This window comes from Dermacentor variabilis, chromosome 2 (assembly GCF_050947875.1).
Source record: "Dermacentor variabilis isolate Ectoservices chromosome 2, ASM5094787v1, whole genome shotgun sequence".
Classification (NCBI taxonomy): Eukaryota; Metazoa; Arthropoda; class Arachnida; order Ixodida; family Ixodidae; genus Dermacentor; species Dermacentor variabilis.
Window position 1 is genome coordinate 31,640,972 of NC_134569.1, and position 18,530 is coordinate 31,659,501.

General features: G+C 48.0%; 1 protein-coding gene across 1 annotated transcript in view; it reads left to right on the forward strand.

The window, feature by feature from the left end:
• LOC142570281 (ras-specific guanine nucleotide-releasing factor 2-like) overlaps positions 1 to 18,530 on the forward strand; it is a 391,080-nt gene that overhangs the window by 315,938 nt on the left and 56,612 nt on the right. Inside the window, exons 9-14 of the mRNA XM_075678676.1 lie at positions 1,686 to 1,879; positions 3,738 to 3,848; positions 4,588 to 4,705; positions 12,754 to 12,914; positions 13,501 to 13,582; positions 17,958 to 18,184. Coding sequence (XP_075534791.1) covers positions 1,686 to 1,879; positions 3,738 to 3,848; positions 4,588 to 4,705; positions 12,754 to 12,914; positions 13,501 to 13,582; positions 17,958 to 18,184 — 893 coding nt within the window. The remainder of the gene's footprint in view (positions 1 to 1,685; positions 1,880 to 3,737; positions 3,849 to 4,587; positions 4,706 to 12,753; positions 12,915 to 13,500; positions 13,583 to 17,957; positions 18,185 to 18,530) is intronic.

Sequence of the window (18,530 nt, forward strand, 5' to 3'; positions counted from 1 at the left end):
CCAGCTGCCCCAATTAGAGCTGCAACTGCGCGGAGCACATCTGGATGTCATCACAGTGCCCGTCGGCGCCACGCCTTGCCCCGACAATAACGCTACCTCAGAACGAAAGGATGCTAGCGCGCGCTCGGTTACCCGCAAAAGCGTATCGTCAATTAGCCCGCTGCCGTGTGATACGTGTGGCGTATTTCCCTCATGCAGTATTTAGAGAAACTACTCGCTACTGGAACGTTACACGAGCGACCGATCGCCCCCGACCCTGTCGTTAGTCGTGCAACAAATGAATGGTTTAGTTCATGGAAAGGCAGAGATGTCCATACCCGAATTAATACACTCGTCAATATGTAGCAGTAATCGCTTAAGATGTGGTTTGGACCATGCACACAAACAGACCTCAATTCTATGCTTTTAATTCCTCATCTCTAGCCAATCTAGAAAAGCACTTGCCCTCGACTGTAGATGGCAACGCACTTCAACAATGCTCCTCGTTGATTCCTACAACAAGGAGCGACAAACGCACCTTCATTCTTTTGAGTCCAAGCAGAGGCTCAGACCGCACGGCTACAAAATTCTTGCTCGGCAAGTGCATTGGTGTGCCGTTGAAGTGTCGAGATGCATTCAGTAGAAAAGCATCCTGAATGGCAAACAAAGCACAATCTCAACGTGTTTAATTCAGCGCACAACGTGAGTCCGATCGCGTAGATCTATACTCTCGTCGTCGCTTGAAACGATGGCCAGTAAACGGAGCTTCTGCGTGTGACAGTGGGATGCTGCCGCCTAGCCTGCTCGTTGCCTGTGGCCGCACGTGGGATTGCATGCGCCTTGTACCAAAGCATGTTCCAGTGCGCATGCCTGGGCATGACGACAGCACGTCGAAATGCATGACGCGTCCACGAGGTGGACAAAGCCTGATGGCCCATGCTCTTTTACCACATCATAATTGCAATCTCTGTGCGCTTCTTACTGTTGCTTCCATTTGGCTTTGCCGTAAGGTGTCTCGAGCTGTCCTTCTCTAGCTTCTGTTTATTAGCATTTCTAGCGGGCATACACGAGCACTTACAATTGCGACGATGCAGTTGTAACTATGTTGTCATGTAGAAAAGACGTCAATCGCCGGCAAAAGATTTCTTTCCATATTTTACCCGTCAGCAAAACGAAGTAAAGAAAAATTACATTGCTCAAACTCATTATTTAAGAAACGGTGTTAAACGTAACGTAACTTCACGTAACGTAACGTCGTAACGTAACCCTACGTTCAGAGTATGTGCGGTCTTCTCGCGTCGTAAATTTACACTGCGGACGCTCTCATGAAATCAGTACGACAGTCAGGGCTCGTGGACATTTGTATAATCAATATGCAGAAGCACTGCATCAAGTCCGCACAGCAGCTACAAGCGGAAGGCAAATCAATTCGCTCTTTGGAAAGAAGCCAGCTCGAGGCGCCGCTCGGCTCGTACTGCTGTTGTAGATTCACGGGTGGCACATGCCTCGCCGGTGCTCTGAAAAGGGCGCTGTCACCCTCTGTTCGTTCGACGTGTGTGCGTACGCGCGTTGGTGCGTGTCTTCTCTCTTTCTGCTCCGTCCTCCTCGTTCCACTCCAACACCGCCCCCCTTCCCCCCTAAACACCCGTTCCTCCCGGTGCTTCCCGTCCGTCCACGCCCCGGGCACGGAACTTCGTGCCCCGCAGGAGATCTGTTCGACATGCTCCTTCCGATGCTGACCATCTACCAAGAGTACGTCCGCAACCACCACTACAGCCTCCAGGTTTTGGCCGAGTGCAAGCAGCGCGACAAGTTCGCCGCCATACTGCAGCGACTCGAGGAGAAGACCGTCCTCCAGGGCAGGACCCTGGAGACATTCCTCACTTACCCCATGCATCAGGTATTTCAAACGACTACGTTTGCGCCATTAATGCCACTCGGGCTACGGTTGTGCACGTCTGAGGCCACAATTTTGGTTGGTTGTCTCTGCTTGGTGGATAGAGCAATCACATCTGACACAGATCTCGCCTTGCGCAATTTCTGCGCTTAAGAGAAGCCTGATGGAGCACGCAGCCGCGAGATGACGAGGAATAAAGGACTCACAACTTGGCAATTGCATTTGTTTTCTTTTAATTCGTTTTCTCCTTCTTTGCTTTCTTTTTTTGCTTTTTTTAATACAGTTCTGAGGAAGCAGCCCAAAAGCAGAAACTGCACGGTTGTAGGTCGTCAGGGTGTTGCTCCACTTTTGTAGAGTCTTAGCCCACGAGTCTCGAAGTCACTGCTCACGCTGCCGAACTTGTCGACGGGCCGTGTCAGTCGGCTGCACCGGGTTCGGCTTTATAGCATTTGCGCCTTCAAAGCACCAGATAATGAGAGCGACTATGAAGGTTACACTGCGCCTCACTCTTCTGAGCATCGCAGCTTCACGTGCGCTCTAGGCGCACTTCAGAAAAGAAAGCACGGCAACGCATCGTACGACTCTCGAAGTGACGTCTAAACTTCTGACAATAAGTGAACGCGCACGCACCGCCTTCGATACCGACCACGATGTCTCAACGAACTAAGGGAAGCAACGAGGAATACCGACCTATCTTGAGGCAGTTTATGGTTGAACTTGTTGAAATAGAGAAAGTGTCCGATAGGAGGATTTCAAGAGAGATATCCAAATAGCATCTATGATGTCATATGCTGTCAAGCTGTTTCTTGAATTAGCGCTAGAAAAAGAATGCGCTGTCGGAAATGAGACAATTACGCTGGTTGATTAAGTGCACAAGTCAATATTGCAGGCTCCGAGATTGTGCTGGACGTCACGAGGTGACTCGACACCTACGTTCTTTAACTGTCGAACACGAATTCGAAAGTTCAGTTCCAGGCCGCAGAATCAAAACGCCCGCCATCAGGCCATCGAGGTCATTGCTTCGCTTCCACAAGAAATAATGTATTTTGAAAACTGTTCCTATGCCCTGCTGGTGTCGTATATCCAGTTTCAGTTGGTCCCAGCAGCGTGGAGACAACCGTTTGTACGTGACGCAGCTTATAATAGAGGTGTCTTCAAACACTTTCGTGCTCTTTCATGTTAGTCCTGAAGTTCATTTCTTGTTAGAAATTTCTGTCATGGCAACAAATAGTTTCCTTAATATCCCCGTTATCATTCACGCAAAATTAATCATTTGAACTACCACAACCATGACCATTGCTACTGTGAAAATAATATTGAAATTTTAACAGTACGTGCGCACTGAAATTTTTAAATTTACAATCTATACTGAAAACGTCGTTATAAAGAGAAGTAGTTCGCAGTTATACGTTCAGAACTAAGCGAACGCTGCTGAGTGCAAAAAAAAAAAACTTTTCTTTTTTCTTTCGTCAATCGCCCGGACGTACTGAGCCTCATTGCTTAACCGATGCAAATTCATTTTTGATGGCGGACCACCAAAATATTTCAGACTGACCATCAGCTACATCAAGTAAAATTTATCCGTCATTTCCGCGACAGCAGAATTACTTGCAGGCCGGATCGTCACCATATGTTACTTGCCCGGCCGAATGTCAGGCTGTCCGCGACTATCGCAAAGGTTACCTTGACACGCCGAAAGACATCACGTAACGAGCGTTACGTCAGTCAGTGCTGGTCTCTTTTGTGCTGGGGCATACTACGTCTGAATGCGTGCTCTGAGCGCGCAATGTTTTCGTCATTGGCGCCGCCGTGCACTCGTAACAGCGGCAGGCCCAGCGAGATGACCGAAACCGACGCGCAGGTGCCTCGGTACATCATTACGCTGCACGAGCTGCTGGCCCACACACCACACAACCACGTTGAGCGCAGGAGCCTGGAGACGGCACGGACCAAGCTCGAGGAACTGTCACGCGTACGTACATCCCTCACTCCACGGGTTTCCGTTAATGATGTACACCCCATCTGTCCGGCATAGCCGCCAAATGAGGCGGCCCAGAATAGTTGCACCCCGATTGGGAACCGACTGTTTAACTTGATACTTCTCGGAAGCGATTACGTTCGCCTGAGTGGATGGAGCCGCGCTGGGATTGGACCACTGTTCGCGCACTGTTCGGTGAATAATAACGCCATCTATAGTGAAAGGTATAGTCGATCAGTGCGGAGATTTGGGCTTGTTGAAACTTACCTTGAAGGCTTTTCCGTGTAGCGCAGCTATTGCATAGACGCACATAAAATCAGGGAGAAGACACACACACCGCTGTCTGTGTCTTGCTCTTTGCTGCGTCCTTGTAGCAGTCGCGTGACACCTAAAAGCCTTAGTGAAACGTTTCGCACTTAGCCCAATAATTACGTTTATCTTCCGTAAGTTTACTGCAATAGTCTTGTAGAATACACGAAGATTTCATAACCATTCGGTATCATTTCCCCGATTGTTTTACCTGAGCCCTATAGTAATGAAGTACGAAAGAATGCGCGGGATGTCGTGCGTATAATTGTGTTCATCGGATAGACACTACATTGCGCAAATATGATGACATACGGTAGAATGATGCGTACAAACTGCCTTTTTTTTTTCTTTTTTACAATCCTGTTATTACGCCGCATACCTTCAGCGCGTTTCTGTATCTAGGCTGCTTTTCGTGTTCTTTCAGCAAATGCACGACGAAGTGAGCGAAACAGAGAACATCCGTAAGAACTTGGCCATAGAAAGGATGATCATAGGAGGCTGTGACATCCTCTTGGACGTCAACCAAGTGTTCGTCAGGCAAGGTAAGCAGTTGAAAAATGTTTTTTTTTAATTAAATTAATGACGCTTGCCCCTGTGTGTTGAACCACAGTAACTAGTAAAGAACGATGGTGACTAAGGTCACTGAATGTTCTTTAATATCAAACAGATCTTGACAATGTCAGCTGAGGGCTCGATTTGTCGCATTCACGCCAAAGATCAGAATGCCAAACTTTGTCATTCACAATGAATGAATGAATGAATGAATGAATGAATGAATAAATCAATCAATCAATCAATCAATCAATCAATCAATCAATCAATCAATCAATCAATCAATGAGTGAGTGAGTGAGTGAGTGAGTGAGTGAGTGAGTGAGTGAGTGAGTGAGTGAGTGAGTGAGTGAGTGAGTGAGTGAGTGAGTGAGTGAGTGAGTGAGTGAGTGAGTGAGTGAGTGAGTGAGCGAATGAGACTAATTCGTGCGATGACCGCTGTTGCAAATGTCGACTTTGCTAGCCCTTCAAAAGCACTGACTTGTCTCACTGGCTGTTTACTGATGCATACATTGAAAAACATACAGGCTCTATACGAAAACTCTCAGGAGGCCTGCGCCGCGTGGAACGCGTTTCACTCTGCGCGCATGAAACGCAGCCCTTGCCACGAACTCTGCAAAATGCTTTTTTTTTTCGATCGAAACGCGAGCGAACAATCTCTAGCCGTTGCTGCTGCGAAATCGCCTGGGCGCGCATAATGCGCGCCGCAGGCGGCGAGCACTCTCATGCCGGGTCTACTATACAGAAACACGCGGCGCGGGGGAAAGTGCGGTGCCACTCCGACGTCGTCCTCTGGGGCATGTCCTGGAGCAAGGATAATTAATCCGACCGGGCACTCATTAAGCCCCCCTCGCGGGCAGCAAGCGCGCTGGCATCTTCCTTTCCCTTCACTTCCACGCGTCTCTTCATCGTGGGTCCATGAACCCCCCTCGCTTGCACTCCTCGGCACCAGCCATCCTAATTGTTCGAACCGCAGAGAAAGCAGACGGCGCGTCGTCCCGGCGAGTATTCTTGAATGGACATCTTTTGCCAAAAAGGCTCCGCGATTCTCGGCCTCACCCTTTTGTCCCCTGGTTCGGCTCACGACCGGACATAATTAAACGCCGTGTCAAGATACTGGCCCCCTCTGCACCCTTCGCACGCTGCACAGATGAGAAGGAGGTGGAGGGAGGTAAGCTTTCTTCGGCCCCGAGCGCAGAAATCTCGCTGCCCTCGAGCGAGTTGGCAGCGGAGGGTGCGCGATGAGATCGAGAGGCCTCGCCGACGCTGCCAGTCATCGCCGGCTGACGGAGCGCCGTCCTCTTCGATTACGGAGGTCGCACTCCGGACCGTCCCCCTTTCACCGCTGCATTGCCGCGAGCTTCACAGAAAGAGCGCTGGCTGCGATTCATCGGAAAATTCGGATAAAGAAGTGCGGGTGAGTGGGAATGGGACGATGTTAAGCCCAGACCACACGTATGTTTGCGGATGCGCACAAGCTCGCGTCCACGCGCCGACGCATGCGCAGACGGTGCGACAAGGCTCGCACGCGTCGCAACGCGGCGCGATCACGGTGAACAGCTCCTCCCTGTTATCGCGCGCTCGGATTACCTTGCATTGGTGCGCCTGGCTACGCAGCTATGGCGTGGTACAATCAGCTCTCAGTGAAGCAGGTTTATATCATGCAAGAAAGTGTTTCTTTCTTTCCTTTTTGTGCTGATGTAACAGCTCCAAAAATATAACAATTACGTTTATAGATATTCAAGCATTTTGAAACACCGGGCTCTATTCTGGACATTCTGCCATTATCTTCGAGGCATGACATAGGCGCGGCGCGTACAAAATGGCGCTGGTGGCCCCGTGTTGCTTTCGTACCGTGACGAAAACTTGACATTTTGCCTAAGGAACGGAAATGAAGGCACTGAACCCAACATTCTTGATAAAGCAAAACAATTTTCCTCCTCAGTAAAACTAAAGTAGCTAGCTCAAAGCGCATGATTGTTCCACGGAAAACGCTTCTCGCTTCCGTCGTCTGCTTCATTAGTTAGGATGCGTGTCCTCGGGGGGGAAACGGAATGAGCCATCGTATATTGGCGCCAACGCGAGTGTTTTCTACCTTGGGACAACATACGCGACCTACCAGTGGTGATGAGCGCACGTTCTAGGCCATGTTATTGCTATCTCGCGAAACGCAAGTGACTCAGCCCGACCTGCTGGCTGATAAATGGCCAAATATCACCGAAAGCTTCGCGCTTGCCAGAGGTATGCGCTTGCGCGACGCAAGCGCCGGTGCCGCCATCTCTTGTTCACATCGCTGGTTACTCGCACCGTGTGAGGAAACGTCAAGGCGCTGCCTTGCGTACATCCCTTCTTTATAAATATAAATTTAAAAAAACGCCGTTGTCATAACTTCTGATTGTGCGAAAAGGCGTTAATTTTCATTACAATTTATACGCAACATTTAAAGGTAGACAAAGTTGCAGAATGTTTGGTATGTTCAACCAATATTATTTTATATATTGGTTCTTTTAAAAACGTTTTTTAACGCGTTCTTTTAAAAAATGATGGCTCATAAAACAAATGAACACCAGAGGGCGGTGCGAGTACTATGTGCAGGCGCTATGAACAAGAGATTTTGATGGCGCCAAACTGCGGGTAAAATGTGGCGATACGCATTCCTCTCGGCCGCCATTGCATATGTCTGCTCATTAGCATAATTCGCCCGCCTGGTCGCGCCACAAATTATGGCGGAAAATCTCTGTAATGGCGGCCCAGCGCAACGTCACGCAACGTCAAATTGACCTTTACGAAGCGGCCCTCCCTGTGACGCTCCCCACAGGATATTCCTTCAGTCAATCAGCAAGCTCACATGGCGGCTATCATGGACCATTACCACATATTCGTGAAATTGCAAATGCGTTACACTGGCTTCTGTACGCTACCACTCACTTACTTTTTGAAGCGCTAACGTTGCAATATAGCTGCCAAGGAGCAAAAAAAATGTATTAGTCGATAAAATTTGCGTCTTGACGTCACGTTTCGTCATCTTGATGAAAACGCAAATTTGCATTTTGCGAAACTTCCATTTCCCGGCACAAATTTCAAGACACGTATATAAGCCCTCGACAGCCAGTCAGAGAGTCAACATGGCGGATAATGGCGGCCGTGCAACCGCCATGCGTGTCGAAAATTAGAGTGACTGTCAATAGCAAACTACGAAGCGGCGTCTGCCAAGGCGTTTATCACAGGCTTTTAAAAGACATGTGAAGGACCATGCAGGAAGGAAAAAGATAGGAGGGAGCATCGCGCAAAGCGATTGAAGTCAAGTGTATCGACCCAACACGTGACCAGAGATACAGGCAAAATGTGACTAGAGATACAGGCAAAACAGCCGAGCAGCTGCCGGCCCCGAGCGCGCATCGATTAAAAACTACTCATAGAATAAAGAACCAACTGCCGGACGTCAAACGTCTCGGAAAATCTCGATTCTTGCTCCGTGATCTCGACGCAAAAGGTCACCTGTTGGGCCGACACTGAGCAAAGGGACTGGCGTCACGGAGCGTTCGCTTGCCAAGGCTGGCTCCGTGGCGTAATGCTCTCTTTTATATTTTTCCTTCCACCCGCCGTGGTTGCTCAGTGGCTATGGTGTTAGACTGTTGGGTCGCGGGATCGAATTCCGGCCATGGCTGCCGCATTCCGACGGGGGCGAACCGCGAAAACACCCGTGTACATAGATTTAGGCGCACGTTAAAGAACCCCAGCTGGTCGAAATTTCCGGAGTCCTCCACTACGGCGTGCCTCATAATCAGAAAGTGGTTTTGGCACGTAAAACCCCATAATTTTTTAATTTGTTTTTTCTTCCTCCATGCGAAGCACCCACGCTGTACACCGTTGCTGTACCATCCACTATCTCGATCGCATGCGAAACGTCGGTTAACCTAACCCGAGATTGTCAAGCTCGGCGTGCAGTGAACCGGAGTTAGTGGTCAAACCGGCGTTCCGCCTGTTGTGTAACTGCGCTAACCGCGTTTTGCGATAATTACGGTTGTGTTAACCGCGGTTAAGGCCGCCCTTGTAACAAGGGTAATTACTCTTACGACGGAGCCGTCGCACTGCTCTGTCGATGCAAACCTCCATTCCTGGCGAGGCGTGGCAGGCGCAAGGCGCATAGACGCGAGCTTGCGCACGTCCGTAAGCATGCATGTGCGACCAGAAAATAGATGGGTCACTGGGGATGGGGAGGGAGGCTCAGGACCACAGAACATGGTGTCAGCGCATGTCACAGGATGGCAGTCAAGCGATGACCAAGGAAGCAGCTTTATGTTACCGTAACTGAAGTCTTGAAAATCAATTAACCTGCGACAGATGTCTGCATCTAATTGCACCGTGAAGCGAGTGCACGTGTACGTTAGTGAGCGATATGCAAGGGAGCTCCGCATCTGTAATGAAACAACGATTATTTGTAACGCGTGCGTACGTACCTGACATGCTAATATATGCCAAGTAGCTTTCCCATTTTATAATACGCCTTGTTAGACATTCTTAAGCTCATAAAATATGTGTGTGTCGCTGCTATGGTTTGTTGAACGCAAAATTGGATTTGCGATTTCTCGGTAGCATTGCCCACAGGGCTACGGGTCGTCGAAACTGTTCATTGCGCGGTTTCTTTGTAAACTACCTCGTCGCGCCCCTTTCATATTCTTGCGCCTTTGCCTTTCCTGCATTCTCTTTCCTTCGGCGTGGAGCAGCAATACAGATATGTGTCCCTCAGACCGACACCTGTACCTTTTTCACAATAAAGCCTCTTTCACGCGTCGCTGTGCTACTGTACAGTGCAGTCGTCATCGTTGCGCTCTTCGTCAATACTGGCTTAAATACCGGGTATTGACTAGACAGCAAGCTTCAGTCCGGCCAGCTATGCGTCATGCCTTCTCCGGTGTGGTCACCGTCAAGATAAACATGATCTACTCCCGTGCACCGACTACCGGTGAATAGGCCGAACGCGTCAGCTACGATTGAGTTCCAGAGGGTACAGTCCCAGACCCTCGACGATGGCACAAACTTCTAAGAATTGTGGTGACTCACCTGACTGTAGCGGGTGGCACTGAGTGCTGAGGACGCGCCAGACTATAAGTGGCGCACACGCGTGCGCTATGTCCTGATGGGACAATCGGCTGAGTGCTTGTCTAAGAATCGATAGCGCCCAGATTCAACGCCAGCGTTTGCGACCTTGTTTGTCTACGTTGTTGTTTCCATCTTAATTTATTCATAGCCACGCTCACCATTATTTTGACATTCGTGGTAAGACTTACACATAAGCGCTTCTAACGTGCCGACTGTAAAAGCGATAGCACGAAAGAAAAACTGAATTGGGCTTCTCCCCACAAAGCATCTTACTGCGGAGAAGACAGGTCTTACGTAATATGCTTTTTAGTGGACAAATTTTGAGCAGGCACCCACGAAACAGCCTCCAGGCTGGCATGTGGTACGTCCTGGGCACATAAATTTATTCTCGTGAACATGTTCCTGAGCTGCTCGGCCTTCACCATTTTTCTCAAAATGTGCTCTCTTCTTTATATAATTCAGCTGTAAATAACAAAAGCGAAATCGCACTTCGTGCCGTAACGACTTCCTGTAATTGTTCTGATGTAAGAAAACTACACTGCACATAAAAGGAACGTGCCCGCACTAAGATGGTTCTTACAGGAGCGTGTAAACGTTCGTCAACTTCGCGCAGCATTCTCCAAATAGAGAGACGCAAATCGCGTCGAGTGGTAGCATCTCATGAGTATTTGAAACGCTCTGCAAAATCTGAGTCAAGGATATTAACAGAAAAGCAACTCGTGAACACTAAATCCACCGTAATTTAGTAAACGAGCTACTTATATTTCTGTAGTGTCGGTTAGCATTGCTGACATTACTTCTCATACATTACACAACAACAACAAAAATTGTGGTAGGGAATGAGTGGATGTCCCCATGACCTGTTTGTGCTTTCTGCTTACATTGCAGAACGCGTGCGCATTCCGCGATGCAAGTTCTAACATGTCTAGATATGCGCTTTTAACACCTCTGACACACGAATTCAGAAAAAGAGAGCGCAAGACATTTGCGCAGCGAAATAACGTTCTGAGCGCAGAATAAACACAGGCTTGTATTGCCTAACAAAATCCTTCTGTTCAGTGCTGCAGGAAAGGCCATGTCGGTACTTCACTTTTATGGACCCTCTTTTCTCTGCGATGCCGCAATAAAGAACCGAAGCGAGGTGATTTATATCGGGCTTGCTCGGCACGTGTACATGCGGCGCGAGCGAAACGCAAGTCGTCATAACTTGAAAAGTGCGACGCTCCCCGGCGTTCTCTTCGCCGCGCCTTGGAAAGTAGAAGCGCCGCTTTAAGGACAATCTCAGAGTCCAAACAAGAAATGCAGAAGAAATCTGGAGCGTCGTTATTCCTACAGCTCCCTCAAATCCTCCGAGTTCGACTGTTCTAACTCTCTCTCTCTCTCTCGCTCTCTCCCGCGTACGCACGCATAGACGCGCACACCCGCATTGGTTCGTTCATCTGCTACCTTCATTTTGCCATTGTTTGTCCCTTTTTCCACAGCGCTCGTGCGTTGGCCATCAGTCTGGAGTCGTACGCGGCTCCGCTCCAGTTTTATCCCTCGCGAGAAATCCGATCAGAGAAGCGCCTGCACTCTCGGAGCACTCAGGTTATCCTTCCCCACCGCCCACGACGCTTTCATTTGTTCCTTCTTTTCTGGCGCAAGGCCCTTTCGCTGCGTTCGCCGGCTATACTAAAGTCCTGGACAAATTCCAAACAACTCTGTCCCCGCCGCGGCAGCCGCCGTCTACAGCAGAACATGGAAAATATAATCCCTCCTTTTTTTCTTTCCAAACACAAGATTTGCTATCGACCCTATCCAACAGATGGCCATGGGTATATAAGAAGCGCGCCGTAGAGAAAACAAGATGGCCTAGGTGGCAGCACTATCGCCTGCCACCCGCACGCAGAAGACACCAGTAATGCTTCCCGCACGACTATGCCCGGTCACTGTTTCTGGAATAATCCACGATATTTTTTTTTCGCTTCGTACACACATTTGCGTGTAGATGTTCATTCTACTACCAAGTTCGAACTGGTAGGCCGTAGTCTTTAGCATTACTTTGCCCCTCTATACCTCCCTCTCTGTCCCCCTTCTTTCTCTTCCCCTTCTCCCTTCCCCCGGAGAAGGGTAGCCAACCGGACTCTTGACTGGTTAACATCCCTGTCTGACTCATATATATATATATATATATATATATATATATATATATATATATATATATATATATATATATATATATATATATATATATATATATATATATATATATATATATATATTTCTCTTGGGACTGAGATTACGGCGTTTGCAATGGCTATGCTGAACGAATTTTTTTTTCAGAAGTTTGCTTTCTCTAAACCAGAACTAGCTATCATGTACTGCCAAGGTCCGGTACATTGAATTACTTCCACTGCACAGTGCAAGATATCTGAACCATAGTAATATTTTTTGTAAAGAACAGCCTAGTTAGCGAGAGAAACTTTCTGAAGCATTGAAACTCGAGCGTTAGACATGATTTAAGATGCTATTCTGCAGCAATTACTTTCAGTTATTAGCTATCAGACCATCCCATTCAGAGATCATTCTCGTTCCTTCCATTTTTTTCTGACGGTCTCGTGCTGATGCGAGAAGCCCTCTATAAGAAAATAATTTTTGTATTTGCAAGTGTATTGGTGAGCTCAGGGGCTCAGGGGCAATATAGGTTTAATATGAAACGACTGTTGGCATTGCAACACTAATTAATAAAGAATCAACAACTTTTTCTTTGCAGCATAAGATCGCTCATCAAGTAACATACACGCGTGCAAGTGATTACGCTAGCTATATAAACAAACTGGTAAAAAAAATAGAACCAGAATATGATCGCGCGAACAAGTATAAAAGTTCTCTAAACAGGACCCGTAGGTAGCGTTGTGCAGAGAAGTAGCGCCATCTCTCGCTGGTCTCTGGCACAGGCAACGTGATCCACGTGGTGGGGTCGGACAAGGCCAAGTCCCAGCGATCGCGCATCCCAAACCTTAAAGGAGAGAAAGAAGTAGTGCGCCAGTGCTACCTCTTCACTAACCACATGCTCCTCTGCAACCGAACCTCGGCCGGCAAGCTACATCTGGTCGAGGTAGGCATATCTGCACGTTGCGCATGTTGTAAAAGTGGGCGTCACTAAAGGCACAGCGAGTGAACAAAAATGCGGTGCATTCGACCCTTACTAAATCGTTTCCACATTCATCACGATAAATACATATGTTTTCCATACTGTTTCTGGAGGAGCAACATGAGCTACGTACATATTTCTGTGAATACATCGCGGAAAATAGAGGGAATGGTTTGACTGCAAAGGTTGCCCGGTGCGCCTTAATTTGACTGGATTGTTCACCCCAATAAACACACGTTCAATTTAGACGCGCAGGCGCATTGTTACGGGCTAATGCACAACGTCTGGCCTCGCCACAACTCAACTGCTTCCCGATATCCCGCACTGCGCAGACATTATTAGCTTCATTTCCAGGTAGTTCCAATAAAGAAAGCAAATTATTTGCACCAATCTTGAAGCAGGCTCACAATGGCTATTATCAGCTCGCTGGCAAGTTTAGCACACCCTTGTTTTTTTCCCTCGAAACCGATTTGTGTGTTCCTCTGAACGAGCGAGTACTGGTAACCACTCCTTCTTGTCTTCATTTTCTCATTCGCGGCGTCTATTGCAGAGCGTGGGCAAAATTCCCCTGGCAGATGCCACCCTCATCGAAGACCCCAACGATCAGTTCCAGTTCATCGTGGACGATGGTGGTGAGTGAAGATGCTGTTTCTGATTGAAGTGAACAAGACTGTGGCTTTACGCTGCTGACCACGAGGTCACGGTTTCAGTTTCCGGCCGCGGCAGCAGTAGTTTCATGAGAGCGAAATGCATAAATATTCGTGTGCTTAGCTATAGGTGCACTTAAAGGAGACCCAGGCGGTCAAGGTTATTCCGGAGACCTCTCCGATGGCCTCTCTCGTAGGCCTAGAGTTACAATTCCATGAATCAATTTGACTGCAGTCCAGAATGTCAACCACGGTAGCGTTCAAACTTCACTACGGGGAGATTCTGTTAAATAGATACAACAGGTTTTTCTCTTTCTCAACAGAATTTTGTAAATTATTTTCAGCTATAGAAAGTGGCAGCTAGCTAACACAATTGAAGCGGCTTACTCGAGCAGGCGGACATTATTTGAGCTACAAATTACAGCAAATACTTAGCTAACTAGCAATATTTCATTGCTTAACCTTTAACTAATCCCTTTAGCGCACACGTCTGAAATAATTAATTAAAACCTGTTAGTTGTCTAGGGACGTTCACTTGGAGCGAATTTTGAAGTGGCATCAATTTTGAGATAGGCGCCCACGAACTTGCAGCAGTTTATACTGTTCGTCAACTTACTTTCTTAGCAATATGTACTCTTAAGCACTGCGAATATTTAGCTGGAGCAGCGATGCCTTTCGTCACATCTATTGCAAAAGGATATCTGGCAACTGGTGCCAGCCTCAATATTCCTTCTGAGTGGTTATGCCTCGCGAATTCACCGGCTCCGATTCGTCAAGCGCAATATTGCAATTAGGTTATTAGTTCCGATATGAACTAGAATTCTTGGTAATTATTCAACTACGGATTTCAGTTCTTCGTACAACTAATGTCCGCCTCTTCGAGTAATCAAGCTAAGTACCAGATTTGTGATATCTGTCACGGGCCATTTTTTAGAAGTTCTGTATAGTTCTCTTTTTTTACATGCAGATGTGTGTTCATAAGTGTATAATTATAAAAATCTTATATCTGCGCCACCCTCAATTTGGGCGTTACCGTTTTTCCGTGAAGCCGCTGACTTCCAACCAAGAACTCTCGACCACGGACTACAATTCGCTCTCTGAGCGCGGTCCCCTGCAATGGCGTTTATTAACCAGCTAGTTTGGACCCAAACTTTAGTCCACCAATTTTCCGGGCGAGTGGAATGGTGTCGTTCCCATTTCTCGTCTTTACCACGACTGAACCCAGACAGAGTGGAAGTGCCGGGGGTGGTAAAGACAGCTATACTGAATACGAACAATACTTTTCCTCCCCCCGGCGAGAAAATTGACCACGTTCTCGAAAAAGCCTTCGTGATCGCGCTTTCTTCCTGGGAGTAGCGCGCTTAGGGGGACAGACGTGGACGGCAGGCGAGAGTTCTTGTTTAGAAAGCAGCCTTTGTCGGGCATGCCCAACATGTTTTTTTTTTTTCACACTCTCAATTCAGAAGCACGTGTTAATCCACCAGTCTTCCTCCAAACGTTCAGCAACGCAATTTTTTTGTGTGTGCGCGATATTTTGGGGCGTTGTGCCACTTCCGGTGGCAGTTGCCAGCCTGCTCTTCGCTTTCCCTTTCCTGTCAAATCTATGTTTTCAAAACAAATAGTAGTAGTAGTAGTAGTAGTAGTAGTAGTAGTAGTAGTAGTAGTAGTAGTAGTAGTAGTAGTAGTAATAATAATAATAATAACAATAAAGCTACATTCAAGGGTTCCACAGCGTTTTAGTTCCAAACTTAAAACAATTTTCGCGCTTGCATTGCAGCATAATCCACAGAACCATTTCGTTGGTTTATTTCTCTCTCTCTCTCTCTCTCTCTCTCAATTTATTTTATTTTATTTCATTTGAACGCGAGAGAGTTTGCGATTTTACGAGACAACAGAACATTGCACTGTTCTGAACAAAAAAGAAAAGTACGGCGCATGAAGAAGGCTCATTGCGGCATCAAATAACACTAACGCATGCGCTAACAGCATTTTCGGTTCCTCGAAAACGATCGCCAGGCGCTCTGTAAACGTGGAAGAAGCAAGAGAGTGAATGAGGGCGGCGAAGTAAGTTTTCCGTGGCGGGGAATCCCGCACGATATGTGTAAAGCGGGCGAAAGCGTTGTTTCGCAGGCGCGGTTTTGAAGGATCATTGCTTACGACTGGCTTCGAGCTGTACGCGAGCTCGACGGCCCCGGGCCACCACCGCCCGTTTGAGAGGGCTTCTTAAATCGCGAAACAAATGCACGACACCGCAACCGCGAGGATGGGAAGAAGCGCAAGAGGATTATACGGCCCCGTCCTCTTTCTTTCCGCAGCCGCCTCGCATTAGAGTCTGCAGAAAACAGATGTTCTTCTTCCCAGGCGCATTAGGAATCGCTCTGGGTTTCGAAACGACAAAGATAAAATGAGCCAAGAAAACTTAAACGTAAAGAGGAAAACGTTATTCTCTTTCTGCCCGGCGTCTGAACCAAACGCTGCGGCCACAAATCTACCAGAAAATGGATCGTCCATACAGAACACGTATACTCTGCTCTCTCTTTCTTTCTCGCGGTAAGCGCTTTATTGCTCAGTTCACTCCGCTTTCCTAAGCCACGCTCATTGAAAACCGATTCGTCAGGTGCATTAAACCGTCGTGACAGCGCGTGCGCTGTGGCGCACCGCACTGCGCTCGCATTGCGAAATTTCCGGCGATGATTTGCGACTCCCTTCTGCTAGTCTCTCGTCTCTTATTCTCAAAGGTAAGGGCTAAATTTCCTCATAGAAGCGAATGCGCGGCACCCGGCTGCCCATCTGATTTCGTCTCCGCGAGAGGCATTGCACAATCGAGCACTCCTGAAAAGACTACTCACGATATGTGCATAACGCTTTAATAATACATCCTTAAAGTAACGTTCGTATGCAATGCTTCACTGGCAACCTCCCCGAAGGACTCTCCCGTACTGGCAGGTTCATAACTGAGTACAACAAGTAGATTGTGCAAAAGCTTTTCAATGGACGTTTCGATCACATTGTTTCTCAGTACGCAAGTGCAAAAGCCCTCTGAAATGGTGTATCTCTTACCTCCTTGCTTCGATTTCTTCTCGAAAGCATCTCGCGATAAAGAAACCTTTTACCTTTAATAGCCCAATGAGCCAACCCTCTTTTAATAAAGCTGTATTATACCATCTTCACAAAGCCTAACCGTTCTTCCATGTTAAGTACAAGTAGCACCGGATCATAAGAGCTCTAAAGTGCAGCACTTGACTTTGGTGGTTTTCGAAACGACAGGCACATTATGACGTCCATTCAAATCTCCAACAACAAAGGCAAGGGCTGCAAAAGAGAAAGAGAAGAATTTTATTTCAGTCACTTGATCACTACTTCAGTGCCGACGACAGTCTCGAGAGAGCCTGTCGCTCGGTAGCGCTTAGCAATTTCTAGAAAGCTTTCCTTTGCGCTGCCATAAACGTTAACTTTCGGGGGTCGACAGCCGGAGGCAGCCCACTCGCGGGCGTCTTCATGCGCTGCGCGTCTTAATATCAGCTGTCATTAGAACAGTGCGACAGTTATGTCGCCTTTTGTACGGTTCTACTTTTTCCGTTTCGTTGCGCTTCCTTCTCAACAGTGTTTAACGTGGCGAAAGTACCCGAAATTAGAAGCAATCTTGTGACTACATGCAAAAGTGGCATATTGCTGTTCGTATGCAGGTTTTAAAAAATCGCACCGTGTGTAGTATTTTTGACAAAAAGCGTATATCAGGGAGGATTCGGCATATCCATCTGTGTTATTGTATGCTGACTAAGAGGTCGGCAGATGTTTTTTTTTTTCTGTTTGTTTCTTGTTTTTGTTTTTTGTCCGCGAAGAAAGTGGTGCTCGTCGTTACAGGCAGCTTACACGTTTAACTATAATACCAAGCTGTTACAAGAATGGAATGACTAGATTTGAACTTATTTATATTCAAAACAGCAATTTAAAGCTGGCACACAAGTAGTGTCCTGAGCTTCAGAAAATAAATTTGCAAAACGAAGGCCTTTTTTTTTTCGTGTGTTCAAAACCGTCTTCTTTTCTTTCTTTCTTTCCTTCTTTCTTCCTTTCTATCTCTCTTTTCTTTTCTCTCTTTCTTTCTTTCTTTTCAGAAATGCCTTTTCAGGGCGACTCGATATAAGTGAAAGCGCATCCAAGAAAAAAAATTGAGTCACGCGTTCGCCCTCGCGTTTGCGGCAGCATGATTCCATCGACCAGCCGAAGATCCGCGGTCGATAGACGCCTTCTTAATTTTATGAAGCGACATGCAGGCGCGCCACGGGCCACGGAGAGTCAGATTGTTGTTTTTCCCCCTTTCCGCTCCTCTCGACGAACCTCCTCCTGACTTCCGGTGCAGAGGGCTCGGTGAGTTCGGTATCGAGCCTCACGAGCGGACTCGGCAGCAGCGCCGACTCCACCGCCACGACAACGGCGACATCCGGCGGTGGGTCGGGGCAACAGAAGGACTATGGCGGTCTCGACTTCAAGATCATCGTCGACTTCAAGACCGCGCCGCCGGTGACGGTGCAGCTAGTCGCTCCCACCATGCAGGAGAAGGCGGCCTGGACGAGCGACATTAGCCAGGTGACGAACGGGCACGCACACTGCATTACGACGGTTGCCGCGCTTTGAATCCGATTCGCCGCGTGTGGCGGTGGTGACTGCGCCCATAGCGTCGTCGCCGCTGGCGTTGTCAGCTGCGGCGGCCGCCGGTCAGAGTAAGCCTAGCAACGCCTCGGCCGCCTTCGCCCATTCGTTCGTCCCTCGCGCTTGGAGTACAGAGCGCCACGAGAGCCGAGCACAATTCGATCCCGGGTGCAGCCGGGGCAGCAGCACGCACGCATTTCAGCACTCCTGCTGCTGCTGTGCTGCTGCTGCGTGCAATGTGCAGCCGGTGCAACAGCGCGCGCGGCTGGTTATGCTACCGAGC